This window comes from Erpetoichthys calabaricus, chromosome 14, assembly GCF_900747795.2.
Source record: "Erpetoichthys calabaricus chromosome 14, fErpCal1.3, whole genome shotgun sequence".
Taxonomy (NCBI): Eukaryota; Metazoa; Chordata; class Cladistia; order Polypteriformes; family Polypteridae; genus Erpetoichthys; species Erpetoichthys calabaricus.
In genome coordinates, this window is record NC_041407.2 from 100,933,498 (window position 1) to 100,959,643 (window position 26,146).

A 26,146-nucleotide genomic window follows, 5' to 3' on the forward strand; every position below is an offset into this window, starting at 1 on the left:
TCCACCTACTTGGGCCACCCATTGGAGTCAAGTCCACCTACCTGGGGCGCCCATTGGAGTCAATCCCACCTACTTGGGCCACTCCTTGGAGTCAATCCCATCTACTTGGGCCACCCACTGGAGTCCACTCCACATACTTGTGCCGCCCATTGGAGTCAACTCCACCTACTTGGGCCACCCATTGGAGGCAACTCCTCCTACTTGTGCCGCCCATTGGAGTCAACTCCACCTACTTGTGCCGCCCACTGGAGTCAACTCCACCTACTTGGGTCACCCATTGGAGTCAACTCCACCTACCTGGGCCGCCCACTGGAGTCAATCCCACCTACCTGGGCCGCCCATTGGAGTCAACTCCACCTACTTGGGCCGCCCATTGGAGTCAACTCCACCTACCTGGAACACTGATTTGATTCAACTCCTCCTACTTGGAGCTCTAGGTTTGAGGCTCCAGTCTGCAGAGATATATACTTGCGACTCTGAGGGAAACGCTGGACCTGCTGGGGTTCACATCGATGAAAAATAGAATCAAGTGAAACATGACTTAAGCCGCATGTCATTGGGGAAAGGCGCTATATAAGGTTCCAGCCCTCAAAGCCTGTCAATCTATCAGGCAACACAGGTAGCCACCTAGGGTGCCCTCACCTGGGGGTAGAGACTGCTCCAGACATTGAGGGGCCCGGTTTATGTAACTTAAAAGTGGTAAGTGCTTCAGAATTCCCCCTGGTAAAGTTCACCCCCACCTTGCATTGGTTCCTTGAAGTCTAATACTACTGAATGCACACTTTGAACATTTTCCTCCCCAACTCCTCTCGTCTGCACTATGGAAACCGAGGGCCACCAGTTCTAATAACTCAAGGGGCTCGCACTCCAGACACAGAGGGGGCCCACTCCCACTCAGGGCTTCATATTGGGGTTTAGAGTGACCGGTACTGGCAGTCAATGACTCTTTGTATGACCCTTAATGCATCACCACCCTTTCATGGCTGAACTATGGAAGTAAGTGGGTGTGATCTAAAAAGTGCTTCTGGATTGCAATCATCATGGAAAGGCACTATATAAGATCATAAGGTCAGAGCTCATATGACTTTGTTTTTTGTGATATAAAACTAACATTTAGACAATGCAAATAGATAACAAACAGTACAGTAGTACATTATTAGATATGAAAGGCAGTATAGAATGGATATATAGATGTGAAAGGCATTATGTAAAATTAATATTTACTGTATACAGTTGAGGTAACAAAAAGCACTATAGAACATTATCAAATAGATGTGAAAGGCACTATAAAATAAATATATAGATGTGAAAGGCACTATATAAACTAACATTCAAATTGTCAAATAATGAAAGGCACTATATAAAATTCATATTTAGTATATAAAGATAAGAAATATAAAATACACATATAGACGTGCAAGGCACTATATACACTAACATTCAAATTGTTAAATAATGAAAGGCACTATATAAAATTAATATTTAGTATATAAACATAAGAAATATAAAATACATATATAGATGTGAAAGGCACTATATAAACTAACATTCAAATTGTTAAATAACGAAAGGCACTATATAAAATTAACATTTAGTATATAAAGATAAGAAATATAAAATACATATATAGATGTGAAAGGCACTATATAAACTAACATTCAAATTGTTAAATAATGAAGGGCACTATATAAAATTCATATTTAGTATATAAAGATAAGAAATATAAAATACACATATAGATGTGCAAGGCACTATATACACTAACATTCAAATTGTTAAATAACGAAAGGCACTATATAAAATTAACATTTAGTATATAAAGATAAGAAATATAAAATACATATATAGATGTGAAAGGCACTATATACACTAACATTCAAATTGTTAAATAATGAAAGGCACTATATAAAATTCATATTTAGTATATAAAGATAAGAGATATAAAATAAATATATAGACGTGAAAGGTACTATATACACTAACATTCAAATTGTTAAATAATGAAAGGCACTATATAAAATTCATATTTAGTATATAGTATATAAAGATAAGAGATATAAAAATATATAGACGTGAAAGGTACTATATACACTAACATTCAAATTGTTAAATAATGAAAGGCACTATATAAAATTAATATTTAGTATATAAAGATAAGAGATAGCACTATATAACCTTATCACATAGATATAAAAGGCAGTATAAAATTGATAATGATGTGAAAGGTATATATATATATATATATAAAATGAATATTTACTATATAGTGGAAACAAATACCACTCCCTGGCCTTATCACCTACAGTATATACAGTATGACACGGATTGTAAATCTGCTGTCTAAATGTCAAAGGTACTACATAAGACTTGAAGTCACTGACTCACTGTTGCCCCTAAATGAACTGCTGCCCTTTCAGTAGATACGTATGGAGGTGCGAGGATGTGACCAGATCTGCAAGGAAGAATGTCACTGTCCTTTGTACACATGACAATATGACAGCGGCTACTCCTAATACTAAAACTACCCATAAAGCACCTGAGGGAAAGGAGCTATAAATGACGCTGACGACTTGTGCGGCCCTGTATAAATCATCCAAGTGTTGAAGAAATAAGGATGTGTATTTGACGTTGTGACAAAGGCACTACACGAGCGCCCAACCCAACACAGACAGACACGGGAGGCACACTTATAAAACAAATAAATGTTTTATTTTTCTTTTCTTCTGCCTGTGGGTAACGTCTTCCCCGTTCCCACAGGCACAGCACAGTTCCAATAAGCACAACTGCACACAAAACCAATACTTTCTTCTCTTTATCCTCCACTCCTCTCCGGCATGCTTTGTCTCCCTCGCTCCTCCCGACTCTGGAGCTCCCGGAGTGGTGGCTGCTGGCTCCGTTTATAGCCCACCCAGAGGTGCTCCAGCTGTTTGATGACCCATTTCTGGGTGTGGCGGAAGAACCACTGCAGCGCCCCACTGGTCGTGGCCACAGACCCCAACAGGCTTGAGTTCCAAAATTCCATGCCTGTGGCCCCGATGCAACCCAGGGGGGCTGCCATCTAGCATTCCGGGGGAGGTACTGTCCTGACCAGGCTTGGTCCCCCGGTCCATAGAATGAAGAGGTGTCCCGGCCGGACAAGAACCCCTGTGACAACGTATATAAGTAGAAAGGCACTATATAATAAGAGCACAAGATAAGAGGTTAAAATTAGATCACCGACTCACAGTGTGACCGTGAATGAATTCCTTCATCATTCGGTACTTATATTCTACAAGTACAGTAAACACCTATACTGGAGCTAAAACACAGCTTAGAATATTGTTTACTGTGGCAAGGCACTATATAAGAGCACTTAGTGACAGGTTGAATCACCTCAGAGCAAATTACCTCACTTGCTAGAGCATAAATATGAAAACAAGTGTAAGTGAACAATACGGCACTTTGAGAAGGTGTTCACAACAGAAAGGCGCTATATTCAGCCAGCCACACGCCGTATCCCAGTCAGTGACTCACTGTGTGACGCTGAGTAATCTTCAACTCTTATTTGAAAGAAATATGGACACAAGTGAAACTGCACAATATACAGTTGTGCTTGAAAGTTTGTGAACCCTTTAGACTTTTCTATATTTCTGCATAAATATGACCTAAAACATCATCAGACTTTCACTCAAGTCCTAAAAGTAGATAAAGAGAAACCAGTTAAACAAATGAGACAAAAATATTATACTTGGTCATTTATTTATTAAGGAAAATGATTGAATATTAGATATTTGTGATTGGCAAAAAAGTATGTGACCCTCTAGGATTAGCAGTTAGTTTGAAGGTGGAATTCGAGTCCGGTGGGATGACAATCAGGTGTGAGTGGGCACCCTGTGTTATTTAAAGAACAGGATCTATCAAAGTCTGCTCTTCACAACACATGTTTGTGGAAGTGTATCATGGCACAAACAAAGGAGTTTTCTGAGGACCTCAGACAAAGACTTGTTGATCAGGCTGGAAAAGGTTACAAAACCATCTCTAAAGAGTTTGTACTCCACCAATCCACAGTCAGACAGATTGTGTACAAATGGAGGAAATTCAAGACCATCGTTATCCTCCCCAGAAGTGGTCGATCAACAAAGATCACTCCAAGAGCAAGGCGTGTAATAGTCGGCGAGGTCACAAAGGACCTCAGGGTAACTTCTAATCAACTGAAGGCCTCTCTCACATTGGCTCATGTTCATGTTCATGTGTCCACCATCAGGAGAACACTAAACAACAATGGTGTGCATGGCAGGGTTGCAAAGAGAAAGCCACTGCTCTCCAAAAAAAACATTGCTGCTCATCTGCAGTTTGCTAAAGATCACGTGGACAAACCAGAAGGCTATTAGAAGAATGTTTTGTGGACGGATGAGACCAAAATAGAACTTTTTGGTTTAAATGAAAAGCGCTATGTTTGGAGAAAGGAGAACACTACATTCCAGCATAAGGACCTTGTCCCATCTGTGAAACATGGTGGTGGTAGTATCATGGTTTGGGCCTGTTCTGCTGCATCTGGGCCAGGACGGCTTTGCCTTCATTGATGGAACAATGAATTCTGAATTATATCAGAGAATTCTAAAGGAAAATGTCAGGACATCTGTCCATTAACTGAATCTCAAGAGAAGGTGGGTCATGCAGCAAGACAATGACTGTAGGCACACAAGTCGTTCTACCAAAGAATGGATAAAGAAGAATAAAGTGAATGTTTTGGAATGGCCAAGTCAAAGTCCTGCCCTTAATCCAATCGAAATGTTGTGGAAGGACCTGAAGCGAGCAGCTAATGTGAGGAAACCCACCAATATCCCAGAGTTGAAGCTGTTCTCAACAGAGGAATGGGCAAGCCGATGTTCAGGACTGATCAACAGTCACCGGAAACATTTAGTTATTTATGCAAAGGGGAGTCACACCAGATACTGAAAGCAAAGGTTCACATACTTTTGCCTCAAACAAATATGTAATATTCGATCATTTTCCTTAATAAATAAATGACCAAGTATAATATTTTTATCTCATTTGTTTAACTGGTTTCTCTTTATCTACTTTTAGGACTTGAGTGAAAATCTGATGATGTTTTAGGTCATATTTATGTAGAAATATAGAAAATTCTAAACGGTTCACAAACTTTCAAGCACAATATAGAACCTTCTGGGTAGCGTTTATTACAGAAAGGCGCTATATACGACCAGTAAGGTTGGCACTGACTCACTCTGTTGCTGTAATCCCCTCACTGTCTTCAGTATTTACAATGTTGAAAGATGCACAACTGTGCTCTGTGCCCTTAAAGCAGCCTGAAGAGGAGTTCACTAATGAAAGGTGCCATATACAGTAAGAGTCCTGCGGTGGGTTGGCACCCTGCCCGGGATTGGTTCCTGCCTTGTGCCCTGTGTTGGCTGGGATTGGCTCCAGCAGACCCCTGTGACCCTGTTTTCGGATTCAGCGGGTTGGAAAATGGATGGATGGATGGATATACAGTAAGACCACAAGGTCATAGGTTCCATCGCCACTACTTGACACTCTGTGCCGCATGGACTGAATCATTTCAGCTGGCGGTGCCTACATTTTAGAAATGTTTCACTTTATCTACTTTTAGGACTTGAGTGAAAATCTGATGATGTTTTAGGTCATATTTATACAGAAATATATTTCAAATATCAAATATAGAAAATCCTAAAGGGTTCACAGACTTTGAAGCACAATATAGAACCTTCTGGGTAGTGTTTATTACAGAAAGGCGCTATATACGACCAGTAAGGTTGGCACTGACTCACTCTGTTGCTGTAATCCCCTCACTGTTTTCAGTATTTACAATGTTGAAAGATGCACAACTGTGCTCTGTGCCCTTAAAGCAGCCTGAAGAGGAGTTCACTAATGAAAGGTGCCATATACAGTAAGACCACAAGGTCATAGGTTCCATCGCCACTACTTGACGCTCTGCGCCGCACGGACTGAATCATTTCAGCTGGCGGTGCCTACATTTTAGAAATAGAGGATGGTGTCCACTATGGAAAGACGCTAAATAAGAACAGCGGGTGACAGACCCAAAACACAGTGAGACTACCAGCTACCCACTTTTCGTCAGGTAGAGGGGTCCTTTCATCGGATTGGCTGGCCCAGCACTGACTCAGCTGTGGGATGGCCAATAAGGGCAGGAAGCTTGAGGGCTGAGGTCTCCAGGACTCTGAACCAATCCAAATCCTATTATGGGATATCATCTACGGTTAAATTCTGCTCTGTACTTGTAATATTTTTATTTTACTATTATACTGTTCTGTTCTGTGTATTTTATTGTATTGACCCTCTTTTTCTTTTTGACACCCACTGCACACGCAACCTACCTGGAAAGGGGTCTCTCTTTGAACTGCCTTTCCTGAGGTTTCTTCCATGTTCTCCCTACTAGGGTTTATTTCTTGTCTTCTTTGAGAGTAAAGGCTGGGGGGCTGTCAAAAGGCAGGGTCAGTTAAAGCCCATTGGGCTACACAAATATAAATTGTATTGTAATGTATTGTCACAGTGGTAGCGCTGCTGCCTCTCAGATACGAGACCTGGGTTCACTTCCCAGGTCCCCCCTGCATGGAGTTTGCATGTTCTCCCCGTGTCTGCATGACTTTCCTCCCACAGTCCAAAGACATGCAGGTTAGGTGCATTGGTGATCCTAAATTGTCCCTGATGTGTGCTTGGTGTTGTGTGTGTGCCCTGCAGTGTGCTGGCGCCCTGCCTTGCGCCCTGTGTTGGCTGGGATTGGCTCCTGCAGACCCCCGTGACCCTGTGGTTAGGATATAGCAGGTTGGATAATGGATGGATGGATGGATGGATGGAAATCCAATTAGTGTGCTGGACAAACCTCTCTGCTCGCTAAGTGATGTAGTTAAAGACTCGACACAAATGTCTTCTGGAGGGACATGTGGTCAGGTGAGTCATCATGAAAAGTAAAACAACTAATAACGATAACATAAAATAAATGTGTCCACTGGTCTGGGTGATACATTTGTTTTCTGTATGATTCCAATAATTGTGATCATTTTTATAGTCCAAATCGCCGAATTGGCGCATTTCCTGTTCAACTACAGGGGAGAAAAGTGAGGCGTGGCAGCGACAAGTCTCACCTCACCTCAGACTGCGCTCTCCTCACACACTGACGGGGTTGATGGCTGTCGCTGTCTCTCTGTATGTCGCCAATATAATGTGTGCAGACACGTTTATTATACACCCTGACTTTCCACAGTCTGGCTAATATCTTTAATGAATGTGTGTGACATATTTAGTCTTGGGGCGGCACAGTGGCACACGACCAGGGACCTTGACCCACCGGGACGCCTGAAGAAGGGAAGGACCAAAAGAGGGGCAATCTCATTCCCGGCAGGTACAAGAGGGCAGCCCCCCCCCCCACCTCTTGGATTGCATTGGGGCCACAGATTTGGAGCTTGGAAGCTCAACCCTGTTGGGGTCCGTAACCGCCACTAACCATTTGTCATTACAACAGATGGCATAAACATGAACACTTCTTTTACGAATCACACATTAATTGGCATATAACAGAGGCACATACATTGCATTTGGTATTCCAACAGATGGCACATCACAAACATTTGCAGTAATTCAATGTTATTAGAGCAGCACGGTGGCGCAGTGGTAGCGCTGCTGCCTCACAGTTAGGAGACCTGAGGTTTGCTTCCCGGGTCCTCCCTGCGTGGAGTTTGCATGTTCTCCCCGTGTCTGAGTGGGTTTCCTCCCACAGTCCAAAGACATGCAGGTTTGATGCATTGGCCGTCTTAAATTGTCCCTAGTGTGTGCTTGGTTTGTGGGTGCATGTGCCTTGCGGTGGGCTGGCGCCCTACCTGGGGTTTGTTTCCTGCCTTGTGCCCTGTGCTGGCTGGGATTGGCTCCAGCAGACCCCCGTGACCCTGTAGTTAGGATATAGAGGGATGGATGGATTGTATTTTACCTGTTTGGAAACAGAATACAGAGGCGTCACAAGTGCTCACTGAGGCAGTGGTGGCTACGGAAAGGCGCTACATAGCAACAAGTCTGCGTGTTTACTCGGGGGGCCATCAGGCATGACAGAGGGCAGAAAAAAAAAAAGCACTTGATAATCTCAAGCGTTCAGCAGGGGGCTTGTAAGTCAATCCTAGGACCCCACCCTGCTTATCTCATGAGGGCGGAGGGGTGAACACCAGGGGGGGATAAGGTGCACGTTAAGGGTGGGAGGCCGGCAGGCTAATGTGATAACACAGAGGTATTAAAAAGTGATAAAAAAAAAAAGCTTTTACTAAAGAAAAAAAATAAAAATAGATAAAATCAGGACAGCAAGTCGGGTGTCCCAAACAAGTCACCTTTATAAAGAGCACCCAGTCCTGCTCAGTGATCCTAAACTGGGTCAAGTGTGTCTGAAAAAGGATGCATGGGCCACCCTAAAGTATCGTAGACACTCGAAACGACACAATTCTCTTCAATGCCGGGTCTCACACGAGGGTCAGAAATGGTGTCAGCGGTGGGATTGATGTGTCGGCGTCTAATCAAACATCTTATAGATTTCTATGTAGTGTTAACTGATCTGAAAACTAAACCCAACCAGCGTTGTGTTCCATCTTCAAACACCTCTGTGGAGAAGTCCTGCACCAAAGTCTGGGCAAAACCCCCCCCCCCCCCCCCCTACAAGTTCAGCCTGCACACACCTTGAGCCACAGTCAGTGTTAGGACTGAAAGGTCTTCATGTGCAGTATGTGTGCGAGGGCAGAGCTGACCCAAAGGGCATTTTCAACGCCGATGGAACTGCAAAGTGAACGTCCATCAGAGGCGGATGATGAATAAAAGGCCATTGACTCCTGAGAGTCCAGGGAGCCAACTGACAGAGTTGGGGTACTCACAGAAAACAGGTAATGAACACAGAAAGCACGGCACCCCCCCCCCCCCACCCGCAATTCAGAATCAGCCACTGGCTGCTCTATGGAAACGTTTAAGGAGTGCCCCCTTAACGCCTTTATCCCTGGAGTTCAACAATATGCACACAATTATACAACACGATGAGGAACAAAGCAGCAGGCTTTAAAACACACAAACATGTTGCAATGGCAATGGCAGCGGAGGCCCATTGTCACAAGGTGGCAGCGGCATGCTACTCATGATAGATAAGGATGCTCTCAGGGAGAGGACATGAGAGGGCCGAGGGCGTTTAATTAAAATGCTAAATAGGAAACTCTCTCGGCCCTGATGTTCTCATCTCACGGCCCTGAGTGACGACGTGCTTGTCATTGTTTATCTCCTCCGCCCCCCCGCTCTACAAAAGCCACTCAGAGTCTGCATTTCCATCGAGAGGTCTCATTGTTTACCGTACACATGGAGCCTTGGACCCAGGGGACAATGGGCTTTTAAAGTGAAGCCTGATGCTGTCAGAGCTCAAGATCATGGGCGTCTGCGTTCCTCAAATACATGTGTGTGTGTGTGTGTGTGGTGAGTAACGTACAGCTTTACAGTTTAGTGGCCGATTGTTTCCAACCTGCTGCTGCCAGACTGGAGTATTATAAACCTCATAGCCTTGTGGCCCGATCCTGTAACATCTCAAAGGCCTGCAGTTTCACTGGAGTGTTACCATGACAGATATTGTTATAAACTTATCAGTTCTTTGCAATGCTAAGCCCGTAGCTTTACACTTCAGGACCTTTTCCTTGTCGACTGAAAGTGCAGTGGCCGTCAGTCTTGGTCCCTTGTCAGACCTCAGGAGGCTACACCTCCGGCACTTGAAGTCTGATCTTGTCAAACCTCAATAGCCTGCAACCGCCTCCCTTAGAGTCGGATTCTGTCAGCTCTCAACACCATGCAGTTTGGCACTTTGGACTTTTCTCCATTCATATTTCCAATGGTATGCAGAGTGTCACCTAGGAGGCTGATCCTGTCAGCTCTAGACACCCTATAGCACAGCATCCTAAAGGTTCATCCCGTTGGCATACTCAATACTCTGTGGCTATTAATCGTATTCTGTCATATAACAACAATCTGTGTGTTATCCTGATCCTATCAGCTCTCAACAACACACCGCAGAGTTTTGAATCTTGCCCTGTAAGATGTCAACAACCCACATCTCAACATATCCACAGTATACTGTCTCCACTTCCAGCATCCTACAGTATAACACCTAAGAGGCTGATCCTGTAAGCTGCCTACAGCCCGCCACTTTTGCCCCTTCATACTGCATCTCTAACAGTGTTGTATACAGCCACGTCCAAACAGTCTACAGCTCAGCTCATTGGAATCCAATTTTGTTAGATCTCCAGCATCTACAGCTAGTATCTTGGTGTCTGATGCTGTCAGAACTCACTGACCTGCTTCTTTGAATTTGAAACTGTCAAATCTCAGCCATCTTCTATATAGCATTTTGTTCTTTAGAATTTATGCTGTCTGGTCCCAACAACTTTCAGTGTAGCTTCCAGGAGTTTGATCCTGTCAGCCTAAGGCTTAGTGTCTTGGTGCCTGATCCTGTCAGAACTCTTTAGCTTGCATCTTTGAATTTTATCCTGTCAGCTCTCAACAACACACAGCATAGTATTTCACTTTCTGATTTTTGAATTTTACCCTGTAAGATGTAAACAACCCACATCTCAACATATTCAAAGTGTATCCTGTCCGCTTGCAGCATCCTACAGTATAACATCAAGGAGGCTGATCCTGTAAGCTGCCTGCAGCCCGCCGCTTTTACCTTTTGCCCCCTCATACTGCATCTCTAACAGTGTTGCATCCAAACAGTCTACAGCTTAGCTCATTGGAATCCAATTTTGTTAGATCTCCAGGATCTACAGCTTAGTATCTTGGTGTCTGATGCTGTCAGAACTCACTGAGCTGTTTTGTTTGAATTCTAATCTGTCAAATCTCAATCATCTACTTTATAGCACTTTTTTTTTTGAATGTATCCTATCAGGTCCCAACAACTTTCAGTGTAGCTTCCATGAATCTGATCCAGTCAGCCTAACGCTTAGTGTCCTGGTGCCTGATTCTGTCAGAGCTCTTCGGCCTGCATCTTTGAATTTTATCTTGTCAGATCTCAAAAACTTATGGGTTAGCACATTAAATAAATATCCTCTCAGCTCTCAGTATCCTACAGCATAACAAACAACTTTGTAATCTATTGATTTGTTTATTGGAACAGTCTTATTTATTTTTCATCCATTTATAGTATTTTTTGTTATTGTAATTCTTTCTTTGACTTTCTGTGATTCACATTGAACATCCATTTATATGTATTTATTTGTACTTTTTGTAATTGTAATTCTTTGGCTCCTTGTGATTCACATTGAGCTACATTTTGGTTTGAAAATATGGTTTCTGAACAGATGTTACTACTGGGGTAGAGGCTGATCTTGATATTCATTCAGCCTAAAAGCGTGGAGTCTGATCCTGTCAGCTTTTAATACCCTTTAAGTTTCCACTTTGGAATCGGATCCTGTCAAATCCGACAGCTTTGATATTGGGAGAGTTTTGTCAGATCACAAAAACCAACTGCTTTCTAGATCCTTTCAGACCTCAACAGCCTACTGCTTTGTTTCTTTGATATGTCTGATCCTCTAAACACGCTTATCAAGTTGGCGTCTGATCCAGTCAGATTTGAAAGGCCTGCAACTTTATTTCCTGGTATCTGATACTGTAACAAGAGCGGAGCCAAACTAGTAAGAAGAGGACAGGTATTGAAACCAGGAAGTGAAATCAGGTCGAAAAACAAAACAAGAGTCATTACTGAAAGGACACAGAGATCAAAAGCAACTAAGCCGAAAATGCATACCCAAGATCTGAGTCAAAAGGACACGGCAGAACAACAGCATAAAGAAGAGCGATACGTATTAAAGGTTGTTTCTTTGTTTATCCAAACACGGATAGCAAGGCGAGAGTTGTGCCAGTATATAACATGTCACACGCCATGTTGTGCAAAGGCACATCCACAGCAACCAGCTAGTGTGTAGACAATTGGCACCCAAAACAGTGTGGCGCGCATAAAACAGCAAAATGGCAACCTACACTGAAAAAGAAACTTAGCAAAGTAGTAAATAAGGCACGATCACATCAATATGGTCTGCTCTCCATCACATGTAAGCATGATTCCTACAGTCCGACCCTTTCAGCTATCAGCAGCCTGCCAGTTATTGTTCTGGAGGCTGATCCTGTCAGCACTCATCAACATTCGTCTTAGAAGCATGGAGTCTGATCCTGTCAGCTTTTAAAAAAAAAAACCTTCAAGTTTACACTTTGGAATTGCATCCTGTCAAATCTCAATAATAAAGCAAAAAAAATGGGAATATCTCGAAGGGGGGGATTCTTTTCTATACCCACTGTATGTGTGTGTGTATATATATATATATATATATATATATATATATATATATATATATATTGTGGTAATTCATCCCCCGAACACATACAGACACCAAATGTCCAAAAACACCCACGTTTAGTTATATTCTTCAATGTAGAACACCACACAATGCCTTAAATAGCCACAATTCTCTCACAGTCCCTTCTTTCTTTCAAATCTTTCTTTTCTGCCACCCTCACTCCTCCTCTCACAAGCTCCATCTTCTTCCTCCCGACTCCGGCTCGTCTACTGGAGTGAGGCGGCCCCTTTTATAATAACCCGGATGCACTCCAGGTGCTCCGTCATGATCTTCCTGGTGTGGTGGAAGTGCTGCAGTCCATGGCTTTGTAATTATCCTCTGGGCGCCCCCTGGTGGTGGCCACGGACTCCAACAGGGTTGAGGTTCTAAGCTCTGAACATGCAGAACAGGGAGGCTGCCCCCTCATGGCCCAGGGGAGGTAATGTCCCTCTCCCGGTCCTTCCTCCTTCAGGACGTCCCGGCCGGGCAGGACCCCCAGCCATCCATCACGATATATATATATATATATATATATATATATATATATATATATGGCATTCGTAGTCTGAATTACAATCTGATTGTATGGGTGGTTACCTACCAGGTAACGCTTGTGGTTGGTCAGCAAGTCGGCTAACATCCGCCACGCTGCCCTCTTTCAGTTGTGAGAAGCAGATCATAGAATGGTTGAAATAGTTTTACTGTCAAATAATACAAAGAGTACGCGACACGTGTTTCGCCCTCATCAGGCGTACACACTCACTGCATCCCCTCTTGGGAATCGAACCTCGAACGTCAGCGCTAGAGGCGAAGCCCCTAACGTTGCGCCACGGCGTGTGGTTCGCTGACGTTCGAGGTTCGATTCCCGAGAGGGGATGCAGTGAGTGTGTACGCCTGATGAGCCCAGAATTACGGCGAAACACGTGTTGCGTACTCTTTGCATTATTTGACAGTAAAACTATTTCAACCATATATATATATATATATATATATATATATATATATATATATATATATATATATACTGCGGTGGGTTGGCACCCTGCCCAGGATTGGTTCCTGCCTTGTGTCCTGTGTTGGCTGGGATTGGCTCCAGCCGACCCCCGTGACCCTGTGTTCGGATTCAGTGGGTTGGAAAATGGATGGATGGATATATATATATATATATATATATATATATATATATATATATATATATATATATATACGGTATATCAACTTTTTGGGAGTGTGATCCTGAAAGAACTCCATAATTTTACACTTTGATGCCTGAACACGTTACATCACCATAACAAACGAGGCTTATGCTTTGGAGACGGATTCTGCTTAATCACAGTATTCCGCAGTTTTACCACAGGATGCAATGGCTCACTGTTTCAAATCGTCTCCCCCTCATGCATCCACACGCTGAAGGGGCCAGCAGAAAATCTAAAAATAGATAAAAGTAGGACGCTCCAAGTGGGTGGTTTGTGTGTGTGTGTGTGTGTGTGTGTGTGTGTTTTTCCTCCTCTCTTTCCTTTTGGCCTGGTGTTTTCCCACACTGCAATGAGAAAGTTTGATGACTTCATCTGAAGGCAGTGAAGTGAGCTGCAGCCAGCCGAACCACCAGAGAGTCTCCCGAACTTAAGCCAGGAATCCCCGTTCCAGAAAATGTGCACCCCCCCCCCCCCCCCCCCGGGTGGTCGTCAAAGAAGCTAGCCGGCCCAATGGGCAGAAGGAGGGGTGTGGCTTTTCTTCATAATGTAAGATTTCATTTTTCATCTCCACACGAAGCCCCGGGGAGCCCACAGCCGCAGTCAGTCGTTCTATGCCAACAGTGGTGGAAACCCACCAAGAGCAGGTTAGAGGGCATGAGGGCCACATTCTGCCCTCTCGTACTTTCAATGTTTTTAAGGGCTAATCGCCGGGTTTAAAGCAGAAAATGAAGGGGTGGCGGTGATTGGGAAGCCGATACACCAAGGTGCAAAATCCAAAAAGGGCCTTCAGGATCAGTCAGGCAGATCTGTTGACTAATTTAAATTGCAAGAAGCCTGCCAACAGCTTGCCACCCACTCTGCCACCGTAAGCTGCTTACAATCATCTCAAAGTCATTTTTTTTTTGTTGTTTTTGTAGATTTGATCTGTGAAGAGCGCAATCCATAAGAGTTATTGCGCTTAGCTAGGTTTTATGTTTCTTGGGTGTCAAACTCCGATCCTGGAGGCTGCAGGTTTTCATTGCCACTTTCTCCATAAGTGACCAAGCCTACCACCAACGTTAATGGAGCTGCATTATAGCGGCAAAATAAGACATTAGCTAACTACCAATTAAGAAAATGGCTGAATGGAAAAACCTGCAACCACTTCAGCCCTCCAGGGTCAGAACTTGACACCCCTGTTCTGGATCACAGCTGGGTGGCAGGGTGCTCAGCCAGGGCGTTTGGGTTCACCTCCCACGCCAGGGCACACCTGCTCCCCATGCCCACGTGGCTTTTCTCCAGTTTTTAATCTGCCAGACTTCATGACCTAAAAAATTCCTTTCTTCAGGTTTGGGTGCCGAGGACGAGTGGTTTTATGGGACAAAGCCTCGTGATCAGCATGGAAACACACATAAGACATTTAACAAATGAGAGGAAACCGCTCAGTCCGTCCAGCTTGTTGGTTTAGCTGTCCCAGTGAAAATCTCTAACTCCATGGCTGCGGACTCATCACAGCTGGCACAACTGCTGGGGTATCCGGAAAAGTTGCCCCCCACATTTCACTCCCCAAATTTCGCTCCTCATATTTGGCCCCCCCCCACATTTCACCCCCCACATTTTGCTCATAACATTTGCCCCCCCACATTTGACACCAATATGAACAAGACCATGAATTTGCTCGTTGGATCTGCATGACTCTGGCACTGCCATTTATTCCTCCTGCTAATGTCATTCCAGCATTTGAAGATTTAGTTGAAGCTGATGACTTCCCCAATGAAGCCATGGGGACTGAAAACTACTTTGAAGATACTGTGGCAGACGACCAAGGACCTTGACCCACCGGGACGCCTGAAGAAGGGAAGGACCAGAAGAGGGGCAATCTCGTATACGGCAGGTACAAAAGGGCAGCCCCCCCCTCTTGGATTGCATTGGGGCCACAGATTTGGAGCTTTGAAGCTTAACCCTGTTAGGGTCCGTAACCGCCATTAACCATTTGTCATTACAACAGATGGCATAAACATGAACACTTCTTTTACGAATCACACATTAATTGGCATATAACAGAGGCATATACATTGCATTTGGTATTCCAACAGATGGCACATCACAAACATTTGCAGTAATACAATGTTATTGGAGCAGCACGGTGGCGCAGTGGTAGCGCTGCTGCCTCACAGTTAGGAGACCTGGGTTTGCTTCCAGGGTCCTCCCTGCGTGGAGTTTGCATGTTCTCCCCATGTCTGCGTGGGTTTCCTCCCACAGTCCAAAGACATGCAGGTTAGGAGCATTGGCGATCCTAAATTGTGCTTGGTGTGTGTGTGTCCTGCGGTGGGCTGGCACCCTGCCCAGGGTTTGTTTCCTGCCTTGCGCCCTGTGTTGGCTGGGATTGGCTCCAGCAGACCCCTGTGACCCTGTAGTTAGGATATAGCGGGTTGGATAATGGACGGATGTTAAATGAATTTGTTTTGACTACAGAGATAATGGCGACTTTAACGTATAGCTGGTGCAATTGGCCTGTAGACTAAAGCAAAAATGGGATTGTCATTTTTATGGAAACTCTGATGTATTGTTCAAAACATTATATGACACAAATAATAGTCTTAATGAGCACTACTTAAATATATTTCATATGCTTTTTGTTAACTTTAAAATTCCGGGTATTATTTGTATTTCACGTATTTGGTTAATTTTATTGGCCATTTTAACATGTGCATTTATTAAACCAAAATAAATTAGAAGACATAAAAAAAAATAATTAGGTGCGTTATCTACAGGGGGCAAATTGTGGAAGGAGAAATGAATGGTTGGGGGTGAAATGTGAGGGGCGACTTTTCCATAAACCACTGATTTTATTTATCCGTAGGCGCCTTTCTAAACACTCAAGGACATTGAACAATAGATGAAACACACATTATACAAAATTTAAAATCAGACAGAGCAATTGTAGTCAAAGAGAGAAAGCAGTCTTAAATAAATGAGTTTTCAGTTTAGATTTGAAAAGTGAGAATGAATCAATATTTCTAAGCTCAGATGGAGCCAATTTGTAAGTTGTGAATTTATTTCATACAGTTCCTCCTGCAACTCCTGGGTCGACCCCCCTAGCGGACCTTCCTGCACCTAAACACCAGGTCCCTTGCTGCCTGCTTAACTGCCTGATCAATAATCCAACACAAACACGCAACATCTGGATTACAACGGCACACAGAAGCAGTCCCTTGTCATTTTATAGGAGACTCCCTTACTCTTTTCTCTCCCTTTAAAACCCTTGAAAGCAAACAGCTAGGGGTTCAATGACTAATGCAAATTGTAGAGGTGATAAAGAACAACCCGTTCTAGTTGCATTTTCCCAGCTTGAAATAGTTTGCATGTGAAAAAACTAAGGCTTCTGGCCATGGCTCCAATCTTGTACACAGACCTCGTCACTTTCTGAACACTTCATCGTGTTAAAGGTTTAATTTGAAACGGATAAACTTGCCATTTTTGCGTATCAATCTACACTCTGTAACCCATAATGACGAAGTGAAAACATGTTTTCAGAAAGGTGCAGAAGGTGAAGGGGTCTGAATACTGTCTCAATCCGTTACATACGGAGCCCAAAGTAGAAGGTGGGTGCAGGAGCCCAAATTGTAGGTCAGGTTCCAGTTTATTGTCACTCAGTAGAATGGAATTCTTACTTTCACGTCTCTGCAGAGCAGTTTCAATTTTTGAGTACTGACAAAGCCAGACATAATTACCTGTCCAGAGTTTTATCTACAATATTTCAGGCAATGAGGGCAGAGAAATGGGGCAGAGGAATGCATCAGCTCGGCTGATTTGTGTTTTCTATTAATTAAAATTAAGTTCTGTATTTTACGCCATTCTCGGTATTCCTGGTGCTGGACTATGGCGATGTGTTACTGTTATGAGCCCAGGAGTCCCAAAAACTTCCAAAAATGCCCACAAGAAGGGGCTAGTAAGAATTACAACAATCTGGACGACAATGTGGTGGGTGCGGCAACGAGTTTTAATCAGAGCATGCTCCCACCCTCCTCCTCCTCCTAGATGAGAACAGGCCAATCAGCCCAACAAAGCTCGCCAGTCCTATCCATTTACTTTGTCAAAAAAAGTTTGAAAGTCCCCAAAGTCCCGCAAACCAAATAAAAGATGTATACAGTGGACCCTTGACTTACGAACTCAATTCGTTCGCGAGGGCTGGTTGTAACTCAAGTTGGTTGTAAGTCGACTATTTTTCCCATAAGAAATAATGGAAATATCCATAATGTGTTCCGAACCTCCCACGGCAACACTTACTTAACCTTTTCATAATAAAAAAGGGTTGTATAATGTATAATATAAAAGTGGTGATCAGCATGAGCTCAAGCGCGTGCAGAAGGAACTCCGAGTCCACCTCAGGGCGGAGAAGGAGCAGTACAGGAGAAAGCTGGAGCAGAAGATGCAGAATAACAGCATGAAGGAAGTGTGGGATGGGATGAAGATCATCACTGGCTGCAGCTCGAAGCGGGGTGACACCATCGAGAGAGATGTGAAGAGAGCAAACCAAATGAACAACTTCTTTAACAGGTTTGACCACCCTAACCCACTCTCACCTCGGAGTACTGCACCCTCCACCCATCCTTCTGCTGATACCAGCATAGGAGAGACATCCCCACCCATAATTACAGCAGCGCAGGTACGCAGAAAGCCGAGGAGACTTCGTACCAGCAAAACAGCGGGTCCAGATGGAGTATCGTCACGACTGCTGAAGGTCTGTGCATCGGAGCTGAGGAGTCCTCTACAGCGCATCTTCAACCTGAGCCTGGAACAGGGGAGAGTCCCGAGGCTTTGGAAAACATCTTGTATCACCCCAGTCCCAGATGTATCACATCCTAGTGAGCTGAACGACTTCCTGCCTGTCGCTCTGACATCACATGTGATGAAGATCATGGAGCGGCTGCTGCTTCACCACCTGAGGCCACTGGTACGCCACACCCTCAACCCTCTGCAGTTTGCATACCAGGAGAAAGTGGGAGCGGAGGATGCCATCATCTATATGCTACACCGATCCCTCTCCCACTTGAACAGAGGCAGTGGTGCTGTAAGAATTATGTTTCGGGACTTCTCAAGCGCCTTCAACACCATCCAACCTCTGTTCTTTAGGGACAAGCTGACAGAGATGGGAGTAGATTCATACCTGGTGGCATGTATTGTGGACAATCTAACAGACAGACCTCAGTATGTGCATCTTGGGAACTGCAGGTCTGACATTGTGGTCAGCAACACAGGAGCGCCGCAGGGGACTGTACTTTCTCCGGTCCTGTTCAGCCTATATACATCTGACTTCCAATACAACTCAGAGTCCTGCCACGTGCAAAAGTTCACTGACGACACTGCTATCATGGGCTGCATCAGGAGTGGGCAAGAGGAGGAGTATAGGGACCTAATCAATGACTTTGTTAAATGGTGCGACTCAAACCACCTACACCTGAACACCAGCAAAACCAAGGAGCTGGTGGTGGATTTTAGGAGGACCAGGCCCCTCATGGACCCCGTGATCATCAGAGGTGACTGTGTGCAGAGGGTGCAGATTTATAAATACCTGGGAGTGCAGCTGGATGATAAACTGGACCTGACTGCCAATACTGATGCTCTGTGTAAGAAAGGACAGAGCCGACTATACTTCCTTACAAGGTTGGCGTCCTTCAACATCTGCAATAAGATGCTGCAGATGTTCTATCAGACGGTTGTGGCGAGTGCCCTCTTCTACGCCGTGGTGTGCTGGGGAGGCAGCATAAAGAAGAGGGACGCCTCACGCCTGGACAAACTAGTGAGGAAGGCAGGCTCTATTGTTGGCATGGAGCTGGACAGTTTGACATCTGTGGCAGCGCGACGGGCGCTGAGCAGACTCCTGTCAATCATGGAGAATCCACTGCATCCACTGAACAGGATCATCTCCAGACAGAGGAGCAGCTTCAGCGACAGACTGCTGTCACCGTCCTGCTCCACTGACAGACTGAGGAGATCGTTCCTCCGCCACACTATGCGACTCTTCAGTTCCACCGGGGGGGTAAACGTTAACATTATACAAAGTTATTGTCTGTTTTTACCTGCATTATTATTACTCTTTAATTTAATATTGTTCTTTATCAGTATGCTGCCGCTGGAGTATGTGAATTTCCCCTTGGGATTAATAAAGTATCTATCTATCATAATTTATCAAAACGCCAATAGTTTTTCTAATGTACTAACCAAAAAGTTAGAAAAAGTGCCTAGCTTACCTGAAACAACAATTTCATACTGTACTCACCATTTAATTTGACATCTTTGGCCTGCAGGAAGGGAGGAGGAGAATGAAATGGAAGGTGGTTATTGTTTGGAAGGAGCCTCCTTATACAAATCTTTTCTTTGTAAAATTGTCAAGATGGTGGATTTCAACATGCTGTACATATTAGCGAGATCGGTCACACGAACACCACTCTCATATTTCTGCACAATTTCCTTTTTCGTTTCGATTGTGATCGCTTACTTTAACTTCATTACCTTCTCTTCCTTCCTTAGCAATTACCAAAATAAATTATATAAATCACTGCACTGACCGAAATTACGTCCACAAACACACGTATCTGGGCTCCGACTGACGCTTACAAACGCTCTCGGCTCTTTGTTTACAATCGCATAAGCGGATACACGTGACCGCATTCGGGTCGTAATGCAAGACGTTGGTCATAATTCAAAACAAAAATTTTGGTTGTGAACCCAAGTTGTTCGCCTGTCAGGCCGGTCGTATATTGAGGGTCAACTGTACTTTGTCACACACGTGCGAGTAGGAGACAGCTAAAGGGCCTGAGTAAATGTAATACCACACCAGATCAGGGGGTGGCAGAGTCTGCTGACTGTCTCTCTCCCTCTCTCAGTTCCTTGCAGACCATTCCCGGTAAATCTTGCCAGGTTCCGGCACCTCTAATGATGTCACTTCCGGGTCTGGCATAGATGACATCATTTCCTCCATCAGCCCTTAAAACCACCATCTTACCTCCAAGTATTCAGTTCTGTTTTGGACTCAGTCTTGTGAATATCTCTGTTCAATAATTTCAAACTTTTGCAGCCAGGATGTAATATACGGGTGGGCTGCCCCAAACCTTTATCATGTCTGGAGAGTCTTTTCTTCTCATAACTTACAAAAAAATGCTTTGAATAATAGCAAGCTCTGTGGAGCACAAAAGGCAAAAGGAATTGCCTGAAAGAGCAAACAAGTCCAACAAGGTCCAAATCGCAAAATCCGGGGTACAGAAATCCAGCAAATTCACAAGAAGAACGGAAAAATGGTAAACCAAGAAACTCACCAGTTTCCAAGAGCATTCGAATGAACCGCAAGGGACTGTAGGTTGTCCCCGCCTCTGCGGGGCTGAGGGCAGTCCCTTGAAGTGACGGCCAGGCGGTCCCACCTCTTGGGGAACGACCCAGAAAACCCAAGGTACATAACAAAAGTATGAGGAATAAAGCAAATAATAAATAAAAGTAACATTAACGACAAATCAAAGCCAGGGAGAGGAATCCTCGCTGAAATAGATAGATAGATAGATAGATAGATAGATAGATAGATAGATAGATAGATAGATAGATAGATAGATAGATAGATAGATAGATAGATAGATAGATAGATAGATAGATAGATAGATAGATAGATAGATAGATAGATAGATAGATAGATAGATAGAATACTTTATTAATCCCAAGGGGAAATTCACATACCACAGTTATATGATGTGTAAGAATGCTAGGGGTCGCTGTCGCCCCATTAAGCCCAATAGACAGACGTGGACATGGGGTAAAAGCACCAACAAGTATTCCTTTTACTTATTTCTTCCTGAACAGTGCCGCCAAAGCACCACAGCCACAATAAACGCAATAAATAAACACAATAATTACAATAATCTCCTCCACTCCTCCCAGCAAGCTCTGCCCTACTGCCTCCCAACTCCGGCTCACTCGCTGGGTCTCCCATAGTCCTTTATATAGTTCTTGACCTGGAAGCGATTCGGCTCTTCTGTTCCCCCGTCGCTTGCCAGCACTTCCGGGTCAGATGGACAACTTGAGTTTTTTCTTCAGCCTGGAAGTACAGTGGCACCTCATATATGTACGTCCACTTTGGAATAAGTCCAACTTGGTATACGTCCTGTTTGCGCATGAAAAATTTTGCTTGGTATACGACCTTTGTTTGGAATGCGACTCGCGTGCTAGAACACCGCACGCTACCCTTGTTTACCTCTCTCGAGACGAAGCCACGACTGCCCACGAGCGTCACTACGCCAGTTGCTAGTATTCAGTGAATAACTCTCTATGAATTTTCACGTGATTTTGTGTTTTTCGCGTAAATTTGAATTGATAGTTGAAAAGTATGAAGGTGGCATGCGTATCCGAGACTTGGCTGCTGCATACCGTATGCCGAGAACAATTGTGAAAAACAAAGACGTTATTAAAAAGTAAAGTGAGGTTAAATTTTCATTTATTTCATCTAATTGCTTTTATATTTATGTATTTTAGCATAAAGCCGTGTTTAAATTATTTTATATAACCCCATCAATGTTTAATATGCCAATAACAATAGGATTTTTTTTCATGGGAACGGATTAATCATTTTCCCTTTATTTCTTATGGGAAAAATTCATTTGGTATACGTCCTGTTTGGTATTAGTCCAAGGATCTGGAACGGATTAAGGACGTATATACCAAGATACCACTGTACTTTGGGGCTTCCAACCTCATGACCTGAGAGTACTTCCGGGCTGTATGGGAAATACAAATCCCTAAATCTTCCTGCAGCGTCTACTGGTGGCACCCACGGTACCCAGCAGGGCTGGTATGCCGTACTACAAAGTCTATGATGCCCTACGGGTAATCGGGGCACCGCTACGCTGCAGGGAACTCACCATCTGGCGTCTTGGGGGAGGCAGTGTCCCTGAGTAGATGCCTTCCCCCATCTTTCTCCTCTTCGGGCGTCCCGGCTGGGTTGAGCAGCCGGCCGGCCGCCACAGTTGGTAGGAAATGCAAGGATGAATTTCACTGCGTGGACCACGTGTCAGCGGGTTGGAAAATGGATGGATGGATGGATGGATGAACCACGTGTTGTGGTCAGGCCACGGTTCCTCTTTTTGTCTCATGTTTGCCTGTTTGGTTTTTAGGACAGGACTCTGGACCAATAAACTGGAGGACGTTGGGAGGGAAGGATCTTCAGTTCACAAAGCTTTAGATTCCTGTTTATGATGGATACTTATTTTCCCAAAAGTATCTATTTAACAATTTTCTTCTTCTTTTGGCTGCTCCCGTTAGGGGTTGCCACAGCAGACCATCTTTGTCCGCATATTGATTTGGCAACAATATTTTAGCAAAAACAAAAGAAATCGGACGTGAGTGTCTGTCGGCTTTGTGCCCTCGGAACCAAGTTACCCGAACTCTTCTCTAACATTTCAGGAAGTATTTAAATCTCTGACGCTGATCTTTCTGATCCTAAAAGAGGTCATTACGATAGCAACTGATGACAAGAATTCATAATTCATTGCAGAATTATGGTATCTGAGGGCTCCTCTCGAGCGCCTCTTTCTGTTGCATGATTTCGCTCAAAAACTAATCACCACGCCGTCACCTCATAACGGGCTTACGTTTCGAGTTTGCTCTTTTTCCGTCCTTAAGAAACTGTGACACAGGAACAGACACACAGCCATCATCGAGATGTTTTCGGTATCAGGGGACCCTAAAACGTCGAGATTTCGTAGAAAACCGGGGATTGAAATTTTTGACGAATCAAAAGCTTCCGTTCCCCCCTCCCATAGATGATAAGTTATGATGGGGAAGGGGGGGGGGGGCGCAAAGTAAAAAGCATGCATTGTGCACATTTTGAGCATACGACTGGATAACTTGTGGGAGATTTTTTTCCTGTTGTTTGCTGTTGTTCATCACTGGTCACCATTGACTTCTAATATGTGACATTTTTGTTTTTTAGCGTCTCTCCGTTCTCTCATATCTCAGCTGGAGTTCTAATTCACTCAACTTTCAGCTCACTGCTTAGCTGGTGGTTGATGAGGTCTACCCGCTGGGTTCAATTCATTGGGTGGAGTTGGAGGAGTTTTGGCTTAGCAAGCAAAGAAATTCAGCACCCTAAACAGAATAAGCAGACCACCAGTGAAACCAGCAAGAGGACGACCACCTTGATTTTGACTAACCCGTCCGTAGAAGAGCAAAGCTTTGTTCTAAAAAAGAGCCTGTTGCGTCCAATGTCTACCCTAACTACGCAGTCAGGGACTGAGATGGCACTTCAATCCCCCCTGTTGTGGTTTTCATGGCACTCGGCCGAGTCAGAGACGCAGTCGTGAAGCTGCCGCGCTCCAGATCTCAGCAGGGTTTCCCTTTCACGTTGTTGTTTTCAGCACAGCCGTTTCCTTTGCTGCACGTTGCAATGTGTTTTCTTTTTGATCTTTCACCGCAAATTTTTTTTTCTTTTTCCATTGCAATTGCTGTCACATTGGGCCAGCCCCCAGTGTCACACTCCGAATTTGCATCCTTAATAACACAAGATGCACACGTTAAGTATTTAAGGTCCTTAATTATCTGACAAGATGAACGCCATAACGAGTTCACGCCTTTCTGCAAGTGCAGAAAGGGTACCCGACACATCCTTGAACAATCCTGACACATGTGCGGCTCCTTTTCGTCTTTATTTTTTAAGGGAAATCTTTCATTTTCAGCACTAGGTTACCCAGAAGTTCCCAGAGATGTTCAATGGAAGTGAAGTGCTGAGCGTGATGAATGGCAGAGGTGCAGCAGCAGGTGGCCTCCACTAATTTAAGTTGCACTAAATGTAATGTTACATCCCTTACCCCCCCCCCTCACGCCAAAAAATAATAAGATGCTATGCAATATGGTCACCTGTCTCACCAAGCTCTGCCCACACCCTCACAACATCTAAATAGTTCAGGGGAACATTTACCCTAAAAGGCGCTATAGGAGATAAAGATAAGCCATCTGCCTGGGAATGCATTCAATAAAAAGAAACAATAAAGACATTTTATGAACTAGTAATGATAGAGCAAGAGAACGACCCTTTTACTCCATAGACAAAGATAGCTGTGCATGGCCACCTACCTGCCCGCTGTGTCTGGATGACCCTGGCGTGAACTGCATCAGCAGACTCAATGAGTGTCCGGCTGGTCTGGATCATCTGTGTGGGCAAATGGAAAACATAAATCAGCTGGGAACCAGTGTACCCCCATATGAGTACTGCCCTTCCTCATTTTACCCCAAAACCCAACGGAAAATGAACACCGACAGCTGGAATAGGTAAACAAGAACCAACGTCAACTGTTTTGTCCTCAGGCACCACATCCAAAAAAGGACAACCCAAGGGGGTCTCAATAGTTAAAGAAGAGAGGCTGTTTATCCCAAGGGTCAGCAGCCACTGGATGGGTGCTGCCCCCTACAATACATCCATCCATCCATTGTCCAACCCGCTGAATCCAAACACAGGGTCACGGGGGTCTGCTGGAGCCAATCCCAGCCAACACAGGGCACAAGGCAGGAACCAATCCAGGGCAGGGTGCCAACCTACTGCAAGACACACACAAACACACCCACACACCAAGCACACACTAGGGCCAATTTAGAATCACCAATCCACCTAACCTGCATGTCTTTGGACTGTGGGAGGAAACCCACGCAGACACGGGGAGAACATGCAAACTGCACGCAGGGAGGACCCGGGAAACAAACCCAGGTCTCCAAACTGCGAGGCAGCAGCGCTACCCACTGTGCCACCGTGCTGCCCCCTACAATACAATACAATTTATTTTTGTATAGCCCAAAATCACACAAGAAGTGACGTAATGGGCTTTAACAGGCCCTGCCTCTGGACAGCCCCCCCCAGCCTTGACTCTCTAAGAAGACAAGGAAAAACTCCCCAAAAAAAAAAAACCTTGTAGGGAAAAAAATGGAAGAAACCTCGGGAAAGGCAGTTCAAAGAGAGACCCCTTTCCAGGTAGGTTGGGCGTGCGCACACCTCTCCAGTTTTGATGTCACTACACTGGTTACCTGTGTCATTCAGGATTGACTTTAAAATTTTGCTTATGATTTATAAAGCCTTAAATAATCTCACCCCATCCTATATATCGGAATGTCTGATGTCTTATATTCCAAATCGCAACCTCAGATCCTCAATTGAGTGTCTCCTTAGAATTCCAAGAGCAAAAACTTAAAAGAAGTGGTGAGGCGGGGGGCCTTCTGCTGTTATGCACCTAAAATCTGGAATAGCCTGCCAGTAGGAATTCGCCAGGCTAATACAGTGGAGCACTTTAAAAAACTACTGAAAACACATTACTGTAACATGGCCTTTTCATAACTTCACTGTAATTGAATCCTGATACTCTGTACATCCAATTCATTATAATAACTACTCATGGTGGCTCTAAAATCTGTACTAACCCCTACTCTCTCTTCTGTTTCCTTTTCCGGTGTCCTTTTGGTGGTGGCTTGCACCACCACCATCACCATCTACTCTAAGTACCATGATGTTCCAAAAATGATGGATGGATTAAAAGCCAGAAGTCTGTATGACCATCATCATCAAGTGAC

General features: G+C 44.2%; 1 protein-coding gene across 1 annotated transcript in view; it reads right to left on the bottom strand.

Moving 5' to 3' along the window:
- The window catches only part of plcl5 (phospholipase C like 5), a 141,882-nt gene that overhangs the window by 14,861 nt on the left and 100,875 nt on the right, over positions 1-26,146 (bottom strand). Inside the window, exon 4 of the mRNA XM_051918831.1 lies at positions 24,665-24,740. Coding sequence (XP_051774791.1) covers positions 24,665-24,740 — 76 coding nt within the window. The remainder of the gene's footprint in view (positions 1-24,664; positions 24,741-26,146) is intronic.